Genomic DNA, 19130 nt, shown 5'->3' with positions numbered 1-19130 from the left:
CTTCGCTGCCACACTTTTCCCTTCACTGCAACTTCAATTTACGGCTTTAGGCTTTGGGGGCCAAAACAAATATTGCGGGTAATCGAAAACTTGACACTGCGATTTCTTTTAGTGCGAGGTGTAGCTCTTATTTTTGCTGTTACTGTTGTTGCGCTTTTGGGTTGCAGGTTCAAAGAGCTAGAGCTGGGCAATTGCCCCACGAGTTGCCACAAAAGGGCAATCGACAACGTTGCAACAGCAGCAACAGCAGCAAGAAATATGAAATTCCAGCAACCGCGGGACACTTGAGGTGGCCAAGGCGGGGCCAGCTAACCGGTAGTTGTTATTGTTGTAGTTGCAACTTATGTTGTTGTTGCAACTTATGTTGTTGTTGTTGCTGTTGTTGTTGCTGTTAGTTTGTTGGTGGCTCTAGACTTTGGCGGCGTCGTCTTCGCCGGTCGTCGTCACCATGTCGTCGCTCTGGACATTGCCAGCAAAATGTTGCTCTTATTTCAGAACATGAACAACCACAGCAGCAACAACAGCAACTACCACAGCAATAACAACATGTTGCTGCTTCGTTTGTATGGGTCGCAGGAATGCCTTAATTCAGGAATTTAATGAAAAATGCTCTATGAAGCGGAGCAGCAAATTAAAAAGGAAAAACTTTTGCAGCAGCAACAACAGCAACAGCAACAACAGCGGCAGCAAAAAGGTTCAAATTAAAATCAACGCTGCCTGTGCAACATCATCTGAGAACTTGGCTCCCGGCTGACTTGATGGCTTTTTGCGCCAAGCTGACAGTGTGAGATCGGTGGCAGGTGAGCTGCTGTTGCTGCCCCTTCCACCTTCTACTTGCAACCATTGACCAGTTGCCCATGTTGTTGCTGCTGCTGCTGCTGCTCGCGTTGTAAATTACATTTTCCAAATGCTTTTGCCATGTCGTACCAAAAAACCCATGTACATATGTGGCATACAGTTGTGGCAGCATTGGCTGTGGCAGCCAACTCTGCCTCGGCTTCCGTTTTGATTTGGAACACTTGTTGCCGTTGTTGCTGTTGCTGTTGTTGCTGCTTGACTTTAGGATTTGTCCTGCCGCTTGGGAAATTCCTTGGGGATGTGTTCGCTCTCTGCACACACACACTCACACACACATACACACACATTTCGTTGTGGCTTTCAACTTCAGTTTGGCTTCTGTTTCGCATCGACTGCTGATGTTGCTGCTCCTCGTCTTCTTCTTCTTCATCTTGTAGTTGCTGCTGTTGCGATTATGTTGTTGTAGTTTGTTCAGATTGTTGTTGATTTGAGTGTTGATTGTTGTTGCAACATAATGCGGTAGGTGGGCAAAAGCCTTCGCCTTTGATTCCACCGAACTTTGTTGCTGTGTTTTCGCAACATTTGCAAGATTCTTTATTGGCGTTAAGCATATGAAGAGCTCAGAACTGGATTATAATTGGATTAACCAAGCAAATCTTTAAATAAGAAGTGAGGTAATTAAGAATTGCGTAAACAAATTATAATCATCATTATTTATTTGTTGCAAATTTTATAATTTTTGAACTTTCTTAACTTATAACTAAGGATAATAATATATATAGAAAATATAATATTATAATAATAGATAATATATATATAATTAATAAGAAATTCTAATAAAATTAATATTTATTGATAATATATATATGAATAATATTTTACATCTAAAATAAATAGTTATCGAAAATTTTCATTAAGTCTATATCACAAACTAATAACTTTTGCTTAGGATAGTATATGTATAAAAAAAAATCACTTTTTAGATAATTTATATTCAGTTTAAATCAAGAATTGACTAAATATACAAAAGAATAATAAATATCTTCAATGAAAAGATCTTTGCTAAAGAGATAAACTTATATTAAATATACTTAAGCCATATAATCTATATAAAAAATGTATTTTATTTCATTTTGAATTCTTATATTTTTAATTAATATGAAACTAAAAAGTAAAGATTGTGCACTGAAGAAATACATAAAATTATATTTATTCTAAATGTAGCTTTTTGTTTAAATTATGTTAATTAAGGAAATACATATAAATATAACTTGTTTAGTATCAAGATATCAAGATATAAAATAATCATATTTTTCTATTAATATATTTAGAAAAATAATATATAAAGATTTTAATCTAAAGGTTCTACAATTTTCCATTCCGTAATAAAGATTAATACAGATTTTTAAAACTAAATTATAGTTGTCATAGCTATAGAAAAAGTACTACAACATATCTAAGAAATTCAGATATTAATGGAGTGTTAAAAGTTTCTGTATATTTATTTATTTACAGTAAGCTTTTAATTGTTTAAAAATATTACAATTTACGACATTATAAAATTTCTAATTTCTTAATTTTCTTCCTTCTCCTTCTTAAAATATTTATTTAATTTAAAATATTTATTTAATTTTGATGACCTGCGTTTGCAGCGCTTGATCAGCAGCCGAGTTAATGCACCTTATAAGTGCTTAGAGCCGCAGTCTAATATCATTATTGTGGCAATCTTGTGTGTTGCAGTGGCAGCAACTAAGCTGAGGCAAGTTGTGCAGTTCTGCTTGGCTGCTGTTGCAACTGGCAACTTGCAACTTGCAACTTGCAACTAAGTAGAGTTGGGAGACATTCGTCTAAGCAGCTTTTCTCCCTCTCTCTGTGTCTCCCTCTCTCTCTCCTCTCTCTCTCTCTCTCTCTGTCTTTCATTCTTTCTTTCTCTTTCGCTGGTGATCTGCAATCAGCTGCAGTTGGAATTGGAGTTGGAGCCAAATGCCAGCGCCATGAATTCAGAGCATTTTCTAACTTCCTTTTGCCAATAGAGAACGAACGAACGAACAAACGAAGAGGAAGAAGGAGTTGGCCAAGAAATCGAACAGCGCAAAAATGGGCGCAAGTTCAGAGGAAGATGCGGAGGAGAGTGGAAGGCAACTGCGGTTGAATAGTTGACCAGATCAGCGACAGAGGCAGCGACCAGGGCCAAAGCCAGGCCAAGACGCGATGCCCAGGCAGCCCCGTTGAGCTGGCCAACAACTCTTCCTCTTCTAGATACAGATATGCGCGTCGTGTTTGCCGCGCAGTCGCAGTCGCAGTCGCAGATACACTTTAGGGGCCATGACATGACTCGCATACGAATTATTATAAACGATCTGGCGCAAAAACTAACAAGCCCCCTCTCTCTCTCTCTCTCTGTCTCTGTCTCTGTTCAGCAAACGATGCGAGGCGATGGCTAAAAGTTATGGTGGCCAATTGCAAAGTTAATGGAGTTTGGCTACTCCAGCTGAGAAGAGTTGGGGCAGCTTGCAACGGATGCTGCGACGGCTACTGCACTGAACTGGACTTGCCACCAACCAGCCAGCCAGCCAGCTTGCCACTTGCCACTTGCCCGGTTGCCGCCTTGGTCAGTCGCCTGGCCAAGATTGAACTTAATTTTGCACAAATGCAATTTATAGAAAATTGTTGCCACTTGTTTTTACGTTGATGGCACTTGCTTGGCCAGAGAGGTGGAGCTGGTGAGAGGAGCGAGGGGGAGGAAGAGTAGGGAGAGTGAAGAAGAAAGAGGGAGCAGTACACAGAGAACAAAATTTGAGATTTCTTCAAAAAGAAACAGAATTTGATTAACAGGAAACATTTTAAATAGCATTTAAATTTCGGTTACCACTCAAAATATTTGAAGAGTATTTTTTTTATATTGGATTGGATAAATTCATTTCATTTTCAAATTTACATTCCATTCAAATTTCGATTATGACTCAAAATATTTGTAGATTTTTTCTTATATTGGATTCCCTTTATTATTTTTGCAGTAAGCGCATACCAAAAGACTTTGAGTATCAAAAATCGCAAAGATCGTTACTTGAGGTACCTAAAAATAATTTCCCGCGTTGCATTTTTTGGGGATCCAATTAAATTCGAACATTAAAGGATTAATTACGAATTCTAATGCCTCTCTATTCAATTCTCATACTACATTGTTCTATCAGTATATTAATAAATCAATTAATAAATAGTTATCGGTTTTTTTCTCCACTATAAAATCTTTTATTATGTTTCTTACATTGTTTTCCTCTAATCTTATCAATGCAACACATCTTAGATACCTGCCCGCAAATTATTAACACGAGGATCCGCCTATTTGGCCAAATGCCACCCACCTCTCTTCTTATCTTACCTACTCACAATAATGTTAAACTACTAATTAAATTCCTAGACATCAACAAATTATTAAACAACATATAAATTAACTGTCGAGTCGATGGCCTTAGTTGCTAGCACTCCCTTCTTTTAGTTACTATATTATTTTGTATAATAATTAACATGTAAATAAATAAATATAATTTCCTCTAATCTATCATACTTAAGTATCTTGTTAAGTATAATCTACTTAAGTATAAGCATAAGCTCATTTTCTGTAATTTAAAACATCTACATTGTGGTATACTTTAAATGTAAATAATTTAAATATAGCCCTAGATATATTTTAGTATTTTTGTGGCATATTAATTTGGTATATTTTATGAATAATAATACACTGTTTTGCTTTTGTTTAAAATGATTAACTAGATGTATTATGAAAATAACATATACTCGTAAATACCTCTCTACTTATTTCATTCTAAACATACAAAGTTTTCCCAATTTTACATTCCGTTATATTTATTCTTCTTTCTTTTAATAGTAATTTTTAAAAATCCAAAAAGAATATATACTATTTCATTGTATGCATTACCTTCATAATTATTAACCAACGAAAACAAGACTTAGCTTAAGCAATGTTTTCCTGCAATAAAAGTTCTTCCGTTCTTGCTAAGTCATCGAATTTTTCTCGCTGTGTGCGATCTTAGAGAAGCTGGCTGGCTGCAACATGTGGCAGGCCGAGCTGATAATAAATGCAGGTAGCCGCGGCCTGCAGCGCAGCCATTATTTAAATTTTTGCAAAATTAACAATTAAAATGTCTAATGGTTAAATGCGCAGACCTCATAAAAGACACAAGAGGGACGGATGCAAAAGGGACGCGATTTCTGAACTTGCCACCAAACTAGCTTCGACTTTACAACGATTTCTTGGAAGTTGCAACAACGCTGTAACTGATGATGCTCGCAATTATTAGACACAGTTGACTGGCTAATCACATGAAGAACTCGAATTTTGTTGCATTGAGCCCATCGAGCATCGAGCGCAGGAAGTGGAAATTGCCAAATGGATTAGCGCAAAAGTTTTTATGACATCGGATACCCTTAAATCCACGAATTTCTAGTCAAAACAAATCAAGAAGTTTCCAGTTCCTTTGCGATCCTGTCCTTTCGCTACCTGGCTACCCAAAGTGAGGGTAACACCATCAGCTGGCTATAAAAGCCAGGTCTGTTTAATGAGTGCCAAACAGTCGTCAGACGTTGGCCAAAGTAATTGCAATTGCAATCGAGTTAAAAAAACGAAAGAAAGATGCTTATCGTTCGCTATCTAATCGCTCTCGTCTTCTCCGTCTTTATGATGGCCACCTCGTTGAAGATCGAGGAGCGTTATCGTCGTTCCGCCGATTACAAGATCTCCACACCCGATCGCCTTGCTCTCCACATGCAACAAGATGCCCAGGGAACAACTGGAAGGCAACTGGAACGCAGACGCTTGAATGTCTAAAGCGAATGGAATGCAAATTGATTTCTCATTGATAAATCAATGCAAATTGTGATTAGCAAAAAAAGTACTCAGGACTCAACTCTATAATTAAGTGATAACTAGAAGATAATGCTAAAATGTGAATTTTAAATTTAAGACAAAACTGTGAAACTATGTAAAATTATTTTATAATTATGAATGTATCGAAAAATCCAGTCTATCAATAATGAAAATCTTTGTCAAATGTCATATTTCAAATACAATAAATATTAGAATATTAAGTTTAATAAAAATAAAACAAAAACAAGATAAGATTAAGATGTAAGCAAAACTATGAAACTATCAATTTTTTTTGTGAATTTAAGTCAAATAAAATATTAAATTAAAATGATTCTCTTTGTTTATTATTATTTTACTGTTAACTTAAAAAACACAAATTTTATTATGCTGAATTCTGAATTTTTAGAGTTCCCCACATTTCCAAGAAAAGTTCAACTTTTGTTTTACTGTTTTTAAACATTTACGTGCATTTTATTTCAAATATATATATGTAATATATATATATAACATTAGGAATACTTTATTATATTACATCGATAGGATTTTATAAGGTGTGTGTGACTGACTCTGACTCTATTATACCGTGTGTTTCATTCGGTTTCATTATATGCATAATATAATATAATATAATACAATAGCTGAAACATTCAATTTACAAAAGGAAATTTCATTTCATTTCGTATTGATTTGCTTTCGATAAGAATTATATACGTACAAGTTTTATTTTCTGTTTTCATAATTTAAGATAATATTAATATAATTATAAATATTTGCTGTATATTATTTTACCACACCATATGTAAGCAAAAATAAAAATATATTGTAAATGAGATTTAAAGAAAAAATGTGCAGAAATTGAATTGTGTGCAAACTTTATTCATTATTATTATTAGTTGTTTTTTTTTTTTGTTGTAACTACAATGAAGCAATTTTTGTTGTTTAATAGACATTTATATAGTTTGAGTCTTAACTTTAGTTAATTTCACTAGATATTTGCATTATCGATTTATGCTAAGTTCTTTTCTTGTTGTTGCTGTTGTTGTCGAAATGTTTGAAATGTTAATTTATCAAGGGCTGACTTTGTTTTGTTGTTTCTCTTTTTTTATATTTTTTATGCTTATTGTTGTGTTCCGTTATAAAGGATTTACTTCCTAAAGCAGGAGATGGGATTGAAGTAGCACTGTCGGTATCTCACTTGACGTTTGCTCTCGGGCAGACGGTAAAGCTCATTCATGTTGCCATAGGAAGGAGTGCGCAGATAGGCGCTATAACTATAAAAAGTTAATCAATTTGATTATGTTTGTAAAGTATTTAACTCAACTTACGTGGGTCTGTACTGGGCGAAGAGCATCTGCAAGCGATCCATGGGAATGTTGGGATAAATGGCTTGAGCTGGCATTTCATAGCCAGCATAAGCATTGCGCACATCCTCCACATCCTGCTGTTCCAGGGCATCAGTGTCCTGAAGCAAAGAGAGAGATAAATAATATCAGTTTCAGATAGTTTAATTTAGTATTTAATGGCTGCTTACGGTGGCTGCTTCGTTGCCAGAGGGACGAGCCTCGTTCAGGGCAAAGAACATGGTCAACAACAGACCGTAGCACAAAAGAACCTGCACCATTTTCATCATGTTGGGTTTGGGCTTGAGCTGGAACTAGAAACAGATGATAAAGAGTTAAAAATTGTAGTAAATAAACAATTCTAAATAGTAGCTAAAGAAATAGTTAGAACTGCAGAAAATCAACAATTGTTGATCTATTAAATATCACAAATAATAAGCAGATAGTCAAGAATTAAAAATTGTAGAAAATCAACAATTCTAATTCTAATACAAATATTAATTCTAAATACTAGCCAAAGAAGTAGTTAGAAGTCCAGAAAATATACAATTATCCATAAATTGATTATCAGAAATTAATTGAAAAACTTATTATGAAAGTGTTCTATTGACTCTCAAGCAATAATTAAAAAATATATTTTGAAAATGTAGTATTAGGTGTCTGGATTAACTTTCCCAATAAAATGTTTCTGGTTGAGTTTATTCAAGCCTTAAAATGAATATTCCAATTGGTATAAAAATGTGCTTTTAACTTGAGACAATTCTTTAAATAAACTTATTTTATTTGAATAATTAAAGCCATTCAAATTAAATTAAAATAAATTAATTTGTTATATTCGATCATTCCTTAATATTTCATTTCATGAATTTTAGTTAAACTCTCTCTAGAATATGTTCTTTTTGAACTAATTTGAATCTTCAACTGAATTTATGTATTATTAAAAATTCCATAACTAAGTTTATATGAAGAGAACTTTCTATAAAAAATTCCAATTGCATTATTTTGAGTATTGCTATTGTAGTTAAAGTAATTATTATATTTAAATGTCTTTCTTATAGTCAAAATTGTACAAATCTCTCAATGAGTTTGTATGAAATAAACTCTTTAAATTAAACTATTTTAATTAATACCTAAACTCAAAATTAGTAATTGGTAATCGATATATTTTTCCTTTTTTTAATCGGATTTTAGTTGGGCTAATCTTTAATAATATTTCATGATTTTAGTTGGGCTAATCTTTAATAATATTCCATGTATTTCTTTTGTTATATTAGACACTTTTATTCTCGATAGTTCGCTTTGTTTAGATTGTTGCCCCCATTCATGTAAACTGATTTATTCAGACCTTCAATCTAAGTGCATTTCCATTTGAAAGGTATACAAAGAAGTGAAGTTAAATGTGCGTCCATTAAATGCACTTGACTATGCATTTAATCATGACTAATATTTGTCCATATGCCGCACAGCTGTTGCAACTGTTGCAAATGCAAATTCGAATGTGCGTAATCGCAGCACGATGACACAATCCAATGGGGAAGGGGGAAGGGGGAATGGGAGGGAAGGGAGAAAAGAGAAGGAAAGCCCGAAAATAGCTAAAAAGCTGTGTTCAAGGTCTTCTCGGAATCGGAAATCTTGAATCACGTTCGTGCGTAAATTCAATTAAACTTTTGTCCACTCTCATTGTTGACTCTTTTTGTGGCACGTTGCACATAACAGGCTGCGCACTTTTGTGCCTCCCATTTTGTTGAAGAGAGAGAATTCAAGTTCATATCCGCTTTTAATTGCGGAAATGCACTTTTCCGAGACTCGGGGAAAATCCGAATCTTGCCACAGTCAACGTGCAACGGCTTACACAATGCCATTCAGGTCACGTTTGTGGCAACAAGTGTTCAGCTTTTAGTTTCCATGTCCACTTTAGCCGCTTTTTGTTACACGTCTCGCTGAGCTGCACAAAGGCAACCTTTTGTGTGTGTTGAACTTGTAATTAAACTTGTAACATTATGGAATTAGCAGGGAATTAAAAATATTATTTGTAGCCAGAAGGAAAGAGTTTTTTGTTTTGTGTTTTTTAGTTTGAATGAAAGTTTTGAATAACATTTTTGTGTAATTCATTCAAAATATTAATTTGTTAGAAATTATAAGATGAATATATTTATATTTCTTCACTTAAATCTTTTAAAATTTGAAAATCAGCAATTAAGCCTTTAAAATAGTTTTTACATAACATTTATTTGCATTGAGTGCAAAAATTTAATGAAGTTTTCAACTATTGAATCTTCAAGAAATTATTTAGAATTTGGCTTACAAATTAAAATTCCATTTTGCACTGGAAAATTATTTAAATTAATATTTGAGAACTTAAAAAATACTGAAATAACAAAATGAATATTTTTTTTGGATTGTATTTTAGCTTCGCTTTGGCTAAAAATTTGAATAACTTAACAAATACTGAAAAAACGTAATTAATAATTTTTTAAACTGTATTTTAGTTCCACAAATTTTGTTTAAAATCTTAAAGAATTTAACAAACACTGAAATAAAGAAATGAATACTTTTTTAAACTATATTTTATATAGTTAAAGTAAAGTATATTAAAGAATTTATCAAATACTGATATAAAAAAAACCCATTATTTAAGTTGTATTTTAGATCGGCAAATGTTGTTCAAAAATTTAAAGAACAAAAAAAAGAAAAAGAAAAGAAAGAATCGTAAATCTAGAACTGAAATTTCCTATATAAATTTGCATTATTTCTCTGCAACCATGTGATATTGTAGAAGCACAATCATCCAGCTGAAAATGCAGACAATGTTGCTGAGCCAAGTCGCCTTGCCGCTGGGAAAAAGACCGTAAGGCTTGATCTCCAGTGGAAAGCAGGCGATTTGCAGTGCAAACTGGTCACACTGAAAGAAATGCGGGATGAGTTTAAGTGAAATGTAAACTGTTAAAGCAAAAAGTACCCCGTTTGAGAGATGAGAGTTGGGGTTCTTCACCAAATTGTGTTCTCTGAGCTGCCAAGTTGTCTCCCGATGGCATTGTTTTGTCAGATCGTAGATCAAATCAAGCAGATAGCAATCCAATGCAATTATGGCATAGAGAGCAAAGGATGTAATCATAATGCTTTTCTGATTTCCCAATGAGTTAAATATGCTGATGTAATAGCCCAAAGCAGCAGCGGTAACAATAAGGCTGAAACGTGAGCTGAGCAAGATGAAGTTGTAGGCGACATTCAAACGTTGAAATAGCAGTGCGAGTTGCCAGTGTTGCCAGCGCAAATGCTGCAGTTCCAGTGTGACCGTAGCTGCGTTACGTTTAAGCAATTGCTTCACACGTGCATTGAGATGCAAGTAGACTTGACAGATGCGCCAGCTGAGCAAGAAATGCATGTGGATGGCCACATCTTGGCCATCAATCACCAAGGTGTAGAGTATCACAATGAGTTGGGTTCCAATGGGATTCTTTATGTTCGAGCCGAACTTCTCAAAGGCGAGCATCATGAAGATCAACAGCGAGATTGTCAGCAGCCAGAGTAAGATATTTTTAAGCAAATAAATGCGCTTCATTTGCAACTCAACTTGAGTATCTTTTACTCCGCCAAAGCGATGAATGCGTTGCACTCGTTGCAACTGTTGAAAGAGTTGCTTCGTTGCACGTTCCCTGGGAACTCGTTGCAACACACGCAGCAGACAAACGACATCATTGACCAACGTATCGATTCGCACAGCCATATCCGTTGCCGAGTCCAGCCCGAAGTTATCCATCACCACATAGTAAATGTCCAATGGGATTAATACGTATACGAAGAGGTTGCCCAAGCTGGCCACAAACTGTGTCCACTTGTTGTTCTTGTACACTTGCTGCTTATAGTCGTAGCGATAGCTTGTCACGCCGATGAATATCGCAAAATAAGCGTAGAGCTCGTAGAGCAAACGTTGCACCTTTCCCTCTGGCAACATTGCGGCAACTGAACTCAAATCGAATAACAACTTGTCGTGCATTTCATTTAATTAAATTGCAATTAATTGTCGTCAATTATTCAAATTGATAATCGAAGCTAGGCAGCTAGGGACTTAATAATCAATATTCAGCGAGGTGACTGCGTTTAATTTCGATTTATCAGCGAATCAGCAAACTTCAAACACTTTTATTTAATGACTTTAAATTGGCTTCCTAATTTCTTGAGTTTCATATTTAGTATTTGTATTTTTTTGATGTATTTTATTTAGTCTATGTATTACTTAAAAATCGATAAATGAGCTCTATGGATGATTGCTATTAATTTGTGTATGTCAAGGAATCAACAAGTAATTATTTTTAGCTCATTTTTGAAGTTTTTCTTTACTAAGCAAACACTTTCATTTAATGACTATAAATTGGCTTTCCAGTCTCTTGAATTTGATATTTAGTATTAGTATATATTTTGCTTATAATTTGCTACTAATTTGGATATATCAAGAAATCAATAATAATGATGAATATTTATTTGTCTGACAATTTTTTAAAGTAAAGAAGACTTTACTAAGCAAACATTTAATTTAAACATTTTAATATTATTTAATGTATTTTATTTAGTATATCTTTTATTTCTAAATCGACTGCCTTTAATTGGAATGTATCAATCAGCGAATAAGCTATTAATTTAACTACGTCTTTTGAACATATTTTATTAAAAATTTACTTAATAATTTCTTGAATTTGAAATTTTGATGCTAATATTTCATTTGATGTATTTTATTTGGTAAATCTTTTACTCAAAAATCAATAAATTAATTCCATGATTGATTAATTGTTTTAAATTTTAATATAGAAGCGAATTTACGAATATTTATTTGGCTGCCAATATTTTGAAGCTCATCTTTTCTAAGCTCTATTAATTGGCTTTCTAATTTTGTGAAATTTATTTGATGTATTTTATTTAGTATGTCTTTTATTTCTAAATCGACTGCCCTTAATTGGAATGTATCAATGAGCGAATAAGCTATTAATTGACGTATAAATAAGCTTCATTACTTCTTGAATTTAACATTTACTATTTATTGGAATTTAATGATTTTATATACTAAATCTTTTACTTCTATGTCGCTAAGCGAACTCAATTTTCTATGTTTATTTGATATATGTCAGCTTATAGATACTCCACTTTCCTTTTAATTCAATGGAGGGCTTCAAAAACCAAAACCATAACCGAAAACTTGTTAAATAATTGAGCATCCGCCTACTTGGTTAATTAAAGTTGTGAAATTCAATAGCTCAACTAAAGATCAAAGTGGAAATCAAATGCACAAATGCCACAGAATGTTGACCAGTCGCATTAATTATGCAGACAATTTTTGTGGTATCAAAAGGATACACAGCAATGGAGCAAGCAACAGGACCAACAACAACAACAACAACAACTAGGTAGAGCTATGGCTAGTGTTAATTAGAAGCACGAAGCCGAAAAACAGGACTCGAGTTGAGATTCAAGCATGTGTAGGCCAGGCCAATCATCTAATTATGGGCGAGATAATGACATCAACTGTGTGGGCGTGGCATCATGAATATGTGAGCAGCCAGAGCTCATAAATCGAGTGCCGCATGCAACAGGTATGAAGAGGCAGATGAGGCACTTAAACTGCGCCAGGAGCCAACAAATTCGAAACCAAAACTCAATGACGTAAGCCGTAAATGTTAATGACTATTTTGTGCTGAGCTGTGCTGTGCTGTGCTGTGCTGCTGCAGCACATAAAATGTTGCGCCTGCCACACGATGTGGCACAGCCACTGAAAATTATCTTATTTTTTTTTTTGTTCACTTCTTTTACGGTTTTGCATTTTTTACGAAGGTGACCAGGATATGCAGAGCATGTGGCACTGCAGCCTGGCTGCATGAGGCAAGCCTGTGGCAGGTCTCTCTGTATGTAGGTGTGTGTGTGTGTATGCCACACAATTTGCGGAAGGATTTACCCGTTTTATGCACACTCAAATGCCAGCCATTGGCATCGAGGTAATCAGCTAGCGGCAAGTTCTTTTTAAATTCAAATGCAAAGCATAAAATAAAATTGTTGGCAAGTCTCTCTCTCTCTTTCTCTCACACTCTCTCTCTCAGATTGCGAAGACAGATTTCAGCGTCCCATTCAGATGCTAAGCATATTTATTAAAACTTATTTCAAGCACAAGAGATTGAGTTGTGTTTTAGTTGCGAATTAAGTGAGGAGAAATTGTTGAACTGCTCAAATCTTTATAGTTTTCTATATAAAAAATATATTAAGATGGAATTGGGTATTAAAATATATTATTTAAGCTACTTAATCGAAACGCTCTTGAAATGAATTTAAGAAATACTTTTGTATGGCATAGAAAGAATACTTGCTAAGCTGCTAATATGGTATATTTTGTACTCTATGGTATATTTTGAATAAAGTACATTACATGGTATATTTTGGTATTTTTTCGATATATTCTGCACTCTATGGTATATTTTGAAAATATAACACTCGGTATATTTTAGTATTTTTGTGGTATATTTTGATCTCTATAGTATATTTTGAATGTAGTACAATATCGATAAACCAAATATACCAATCGGCATATTTTAGTATTTTTGAGGTAAATTTTGTACTGTATTTGTATTTTGAATATAGTTCACTATTCATATACCACATATTACACTCGGTATATTTCGGTATTTTTTTGGTATACTTATAGAACATGGTTTAATTTAAAATGAATATCTGGTATCTCACAGTCAAGTACACTCGAGTAAATAAATTAAGTAAATTAAAATAAAATCGCAATCTTCACAATACAATTCACATTTTTGTAGCATACTTTTGAGCGCCAAGAGAAATGAATGGAAACTGAACTGAAATCTCTTGCTGAAATTGTATTTTATTCACAAAGCATGCCAAATTATAATATTTATATTATCAGAAAAAAGGCAACTACTTTAGCCAACTGATGGCTTTTTATCACTGAGCACTTTGGCGCACTTGTAGCTGGTAGAAAGCAGCCATAAAAGTGCAGCCGAAAAGCAGCAACATGTGTGACAGGGAATTCTCACATCAGGCCCGTTAATACCTGAGGCATAGATAATTATAATGCTGCATAATAAAAAGGCCAACAGCAGCAGCAACAACAAGTAAAGCAGTCCATAAAATGTTTGATAGATAGATTAAGCCAAAAAGCCACAGCAACAGCAGCAACAGCGGCTAACTGACTAACGTTGCCGCAATAAATAAAACTAATAACGTGCCGCACGGGGGCAAGAAGGGAATGGAGTATGGAAGTGGGAAGTGGGAATGGGAATGGGAAGGAACGCTCAGGGCGTTAGCAAACAGTGTGGATGACGGCGTAGACAGTTTGCGAGTGAGAGATCAAATGGAATACGAAAGCAGCGGGTGAGAGAGATGGAGAGATAACCAAAGAGAGCGAGAGAGAAGAGCAGAGCAGGGCCAACATAATCAGGACACTTTTATTGCGCCTGATAAATAATGCTCCAATGTTAATTGGAAATTTAATATCAAGAGAGAGAGCGGGAAGCAGTGAAAGCAGAGCGAAGTGAAAGGAGGCAGCGATAGAGTTGGCGAATGCCAAACGAACAATTGCAATGTTTGGAAAAATGCAATTTTCCTGCCGCGGATTACGGAACTTTGCTGGCAATCAGCTTAGCTCAGCTTTTCCCCTCACACTTTTTCAAATTTCCACTTAGTTGTTCTGCGGTCTACTCAAACTTCAAGTTGAAGTCCTTGACACTCTGCGTTGTGTTGATTTATCGGTCGTCTCAGACGGACACTTGAAACCGCGACTAAATTACCAAAAAAATGCTGCGCCTTGTGACAGGTTTGCTTCCATCAAAAATGTTTTAGAAATTTACCGTCGTAAGTTAATATTTTGTGCTAATGTTGCCTACTTTTTGGGGGGTAACCTACACATCACTTTAAGCACACCCAAGTCCCAAGTCGAGTGGGAGGCGTCTCCTCCACTTGAAGTAATATCGCATTACTTTGCCTGCTGTGGTTTTTGTTGTGGTTCACCGCAAATGCATTGATAGCGAATGACACATCAAAGCACAAGCACAATCAATTAAAATCGAAAAAAGTTTTCAATTTGTTGCGGAAGCTCAAAAAAAAAGGATTTCTAAATTTGATACAGATTAAGATCAAATTTCTCTTAACGTACTTTTTATTTTTTATGCTCTGACATCATTAAAATGCAGCTGAATTTTGTGTTGTATTCGATTTGGAATATTGTTAATATATTTGCGATATTTTTGCCCAGTTTATTTTTACATTTTTGTGCCAACTTTGTACTCGAAATAGTTTTTAAATAAAGGAAAGCAATAAGAAGTAATTTGAATGTTATTTGTGCATTTGCTGTATTTAAAGAATATTTTAAGCGTGCACTAAAATTTTAAATCTTTTACATTGTAAATTATATTTTCTAATACAAAATATATAAATTTAGAGTATTTTTTTTAAAAAAAAGTAAGCAAATTCAAAGAATTCTCTTAAATAAAATTTATAATTTGAGTTTATCAAAAATTCTTAATATTCTTTAATATAAAATTTTCGTTTTTACCGAATTTAAAGAATGTTTTAATCGAATACTACAATATAAACACAGTAAATAATATTTTCTAATATAATTGAAGTATTTCTATCTCAATAGTCAAAAAAATCTTTATAAATGAAATTTTTCTAACACGAAGTAAGAAAATATTTCAAATTCTTTAGTATAAAATGTTTATATTTGGCAAATTATTAAGAATATTTAAATCGCCCACTAAAATGTTAAATCTTTTACTCTGTAAAATCTTTCAAATTCTCTAATATACAATTTATAAATAAAATTTTTGTAACACAAAAGTACGAAAATTCTTTTTATTTTCAATAGAACTTCAATTTTAGCTAGTTGTGCTAAAATTCACTGCATTAATAAATACAAATAGTAATCCGAATGTTTCACTAATTAAAGGTCTGAGAACATTTACTCCAACACTTTTTTTTTGGGTTGCCCACGTCGCACTTTATTTTCCGCTCGAAGTTAATAAATATTAAATGCAATTTGATTGCGGCTTCGCTGAGCATTATTTATAGATGAGTTGCGATATTAAGTGTTAGAAAATCACAGCCACAAACTATGAACTCGAATACCGAGTACTCACAGCACTCGCATTCGTATTCGTAGTCGTATTCGTATTTGTATTCGTACTTTGGCATTTGCATGTGGTTCGTTGCACGAGGCAAAACAAATGATGCGAACTTTTCTTTTACACATCATAAATAATTCACATTATTTTCAATGAAGACACAAACCCACGCAACAGGCACCTGTAGATGGAATTTTCAACTCACTTTTCCTGTTCTTGTTTCTTCTTTTCTCTTTTGTGTTTGAGTAGCCCCAAATGGAATTTCCCTTTTTTTGTGTTTTGCGTAGAACATGAATTTCAATTTGAGCGAGAAATGTTGTTGAACACAGAGAGAGAGAGAGAGGAAGTTGGGCTAGGAAAAGCACCGTTAATGCTTATGATTAATTGCCAAACATTTGTCAAAATTGTGTAAACAGCTTTGCAAACTGATTTTCCTACGCACCTAAATGTCAATCTAGTTGACGGATCATTTCTCAAAATATTAATTGGCTTTTGTATTATTGGGAAACAACTGCAAGGTAAATAATCCTGGATTAAAGCTTCAATTCTAAAATTAGCACAAAATTGACATCAAATTCCATTTGCATCGCATTTCTTGTTTACGAATTTAATGAAGCAAATTAATGCCAGCGAAATTTAATTGACATACTTTTGTGTGACATTCAGTTGTATTGAAATTCATTTGATAAAATAATTATGCAAAAAATTATTATTGGAATGGAATTTCCCTTTAAGAAACACAATTGTTGTGATGTCAGAAAGTTCACTTTTAAATTACATTCAAATTGAAAGGTTGAAAGTCAAAGAACATTTTAAAATTTGAAATTGTGTTCAATATAATAACTGGAAGAAATATTTTGCATTTTTATTAAATTGGCGAGAAGATTTCCAAGAACTTTTTTTTAAAGAATTCATAAAGAACCAAATATCTTATCAACTATAAAGTGTTTTCTTTCTGACTACGTTCTGGGATTTGGCAATTTCTAAACTACAAATATAATAAATAAATAAGTAAATAAAAAGTGTTTGCAGTCCTGTAAAATTGTCTTTCAAAACGTTTGCTACACAACAGTTGTAATAAAAAAAAAGAGTATTTTAGAGCTTTCCAAATTAATTTCTAAACTACATTTATAATCAATAAAAAAAATATTTGCAGTGCTTGAAAAATGTTTCCCAAAGTATTTCTAAAATACTATTTTAATAAATAAAGAAAGTATTTTCTGTAAACATGTTATCCAAAATCTTTTCTAAAATACAAAAAGTTTTTACAGTGATAAAAAAATGTTTGCTAAACTGCAATTTTAATAAATAAATAACTTAAAAAAGTATTTGCCACGAACAAAACTCTTTTCTAAATTCTATTCTACAACTGACAAAATTATTTCACTTCGAACCCATTTATATTGAGCTATTGACTTTTCCTGTTACCAAAAATGACAGACAATAATTCAGCCAACACCTTTTGCAGTTAATTACCAAATACATCAATTAGTTTGGCAAATATGAAATCAAATTAAGCTAGAACGAGAGCAATAAATGAGGAAGTACTCACCGCTTTGGGATAGGAGAAATCGAATGCGATTTGGCTAAACAAATAGCGTTTGGAAAGAATTTGGCAATAAGTGCGGCGCCAAACGTTGATTTATAACAAACTAATTGCTCGATTTATGGAATCGCAAACAGCAATGAAACGGCGAGAAATGTTGGAAGTACGTTTTAGGATCCTCTCGATGTTGTTGCTTTGGTTGCTGGATTGCTTCGGTTTGCTCGATGTTGCTCGATGTGAACGCCAAGAAGTGAAATTGTTAACTCGATGTTGGCTATGCCAAACGCTCGGCTTTATATACAAAACAGCAAACAGGCAACGACGACGACGATAGCAGCGACAGCAACGACAGCAGCGACGATGTCGACGACGACGACGACAGCAGAGGCAGAGGCAGAAGCAGATTTGCCGGCAGCAGGAAGCGAAGGAAGCGAACGAACAAAGGGGAGAGGAGAAGAGGAAACGTTAACTTGGCTTAGGAGTGTTGTAGCAGCTACATGTTGATGTTGATGCAACCTCCAGCTTTCCCCGCCTGCAACACTTGTTGTCGTGCTGTCGTTGTCAACGCTGCGTATGAGCAACGTGCGGCTTAAGAGCTTCATTATTCACCACACGCACAGCACGATAACCGAGGCACTCTCCATGTGTGTGTGTGGTGAGTAGCAAAGTCACCTGTTGATTAGCAAAACTTGTTGCATACTTTGTGGGTCGCTCGCTGATGACGTCACCACGGCCAAAACTTTGATTTACGAGCAGCGACTTTACTTCAACTCAACTCAACTCAACTCGAATCGAATCGATAAGCGAACGCGTTGATTATTTTCGAACATCAATTAACAAAACGCACATAAATCTGTAATGCAAGCATCATTAATTTTCCATATTGGCCAATAAAACTCGTCAGTCAGTCAGTTAGTTGCCAAAGAGGCAATTCAAGTTGGCCATAAAGTCAATTACGTGCGTTGCACGCGCAATATGATCAACTCAATCGACTTGATGCGTCGTCATAATGATATGCATTGCCTGCAAAAAACTTTGTCTTTGCTCTTCGACTGCAACTTTTGCATCCATCAATAAGTTAAGTTAACCTCAGGTTAAAATACGCTTGATGCTTGGCACCTTTGTGCATAGTAATTTAGTTGCTGCTTTCTCAACTATTTAAGGTCGAAATTAAAATAATTTTCTGAGAGATTTATAGCGCTTAAAAATAGTTCTGAGATATTCATAAATTTTCTTTGCAAATCAGTATATAATTTAGAGTGCAAATGGTATAATATTTGTGAAGGTTCATACTTTATTAATAGACACTCTTTGAAGTGAAACAAGTAAGAAAGCTAAAGAAGAGTGTGCTAGACTTTAAGATACACGCTACTCATTTTGAAAACCAAAAAGTGCGGTATTATTATCTTAAAGTAAACCAAATCATATTC

The 19130-nt window shown here is 34.1% G+C and overlaps 3 protein-coding genes across 4 annotated transcripts; 1 reads left to right on the top strand and 2 right to left on the bottom strand.

Annotated features, from left to right (window-relative positions):
• The first annotated feature begins 5403 nt into the window (after positions 1-5403).
• Positions 5404-5863, top strand: LOC132798922 (uncharacterized). Its single transcript, XM_060810951.1, has one exon. It carries the CDS (start codon positions 5453-5455, stop codon positions 5645-5647), a length of 195 nt encoding a protein of 64 aa, XP_060666934.1. The 5' UTR covers positions 5404-5452; the 3' UTR covers positions 5648-5863.
• A 602-nt stretch (positions 5864-6465) lies between these two features.
• Positions 6466-17953, bottom strand: LOC132791222 (uncharacterized). 2 transcript variants are annotated; one of them, XM_060800073.1, is made up of 4 exons: positions 17707-17953; positions 7218-7340; positions 7012-7148; positions 6466-6951 (listed from the first exon to the last, which is right to left on the bottom strand). In XM_060800073.1, the coding sequence occupies exons 2-4, from the start codon at positions 7314-7316 to the stop codon at positions 6831-6833; spliced, it is 357 nt and encodes a 118-aa protein (XP_060656056.1). In that variant the 5' UTR covers positions 7317-7340; positions 17707-17953; the 3' UTR covers positions 6466-6830. The 2 variants fall into 2 exon arrangements, with proteins under 2 accessions (XP_060656056.1, XP_060656049.1); XM_060800066.1 differs by having other exon boundaries at positions 6474-6957.
• LOC132798157 (putative gustatory receptor 59b) lies at positions 9773-10981 on the bottom strand. The gene is made up of 2 exons (XM_060809911.1): positions 9986-10981; positions 9773-9928 (listed from the first exon to the last, which is right to left on the bottom strand). The coding sequence occupies exons 1-2, from the start codon at positions 10979-10981 to the stop codon at positions 9773-9775; spliced, it is 1152 nt and encodes a 383-aa protein (XP_060665894.1).
• Positions 17954-19130: the final 1177 nt, after the last annotated feature.

Source organism: Drosophila nasuta, chromosome 2L, assembly GCF_023558535.2.
Source record: "Drosophila nasuta strain 15112-1781.00 chromosome 2L, ASM2355853v1, whole genome shotgun sequence".
Lineage (NCBI taxonomy): Eukaryota > Metazoa > Arthropoda > Insecta > Diptera > Drosophilidae > Drosophila > Drosophila nasuta.
This window is presented reverse-complemented; position numbering and strand designations above follow the sequence as displayed.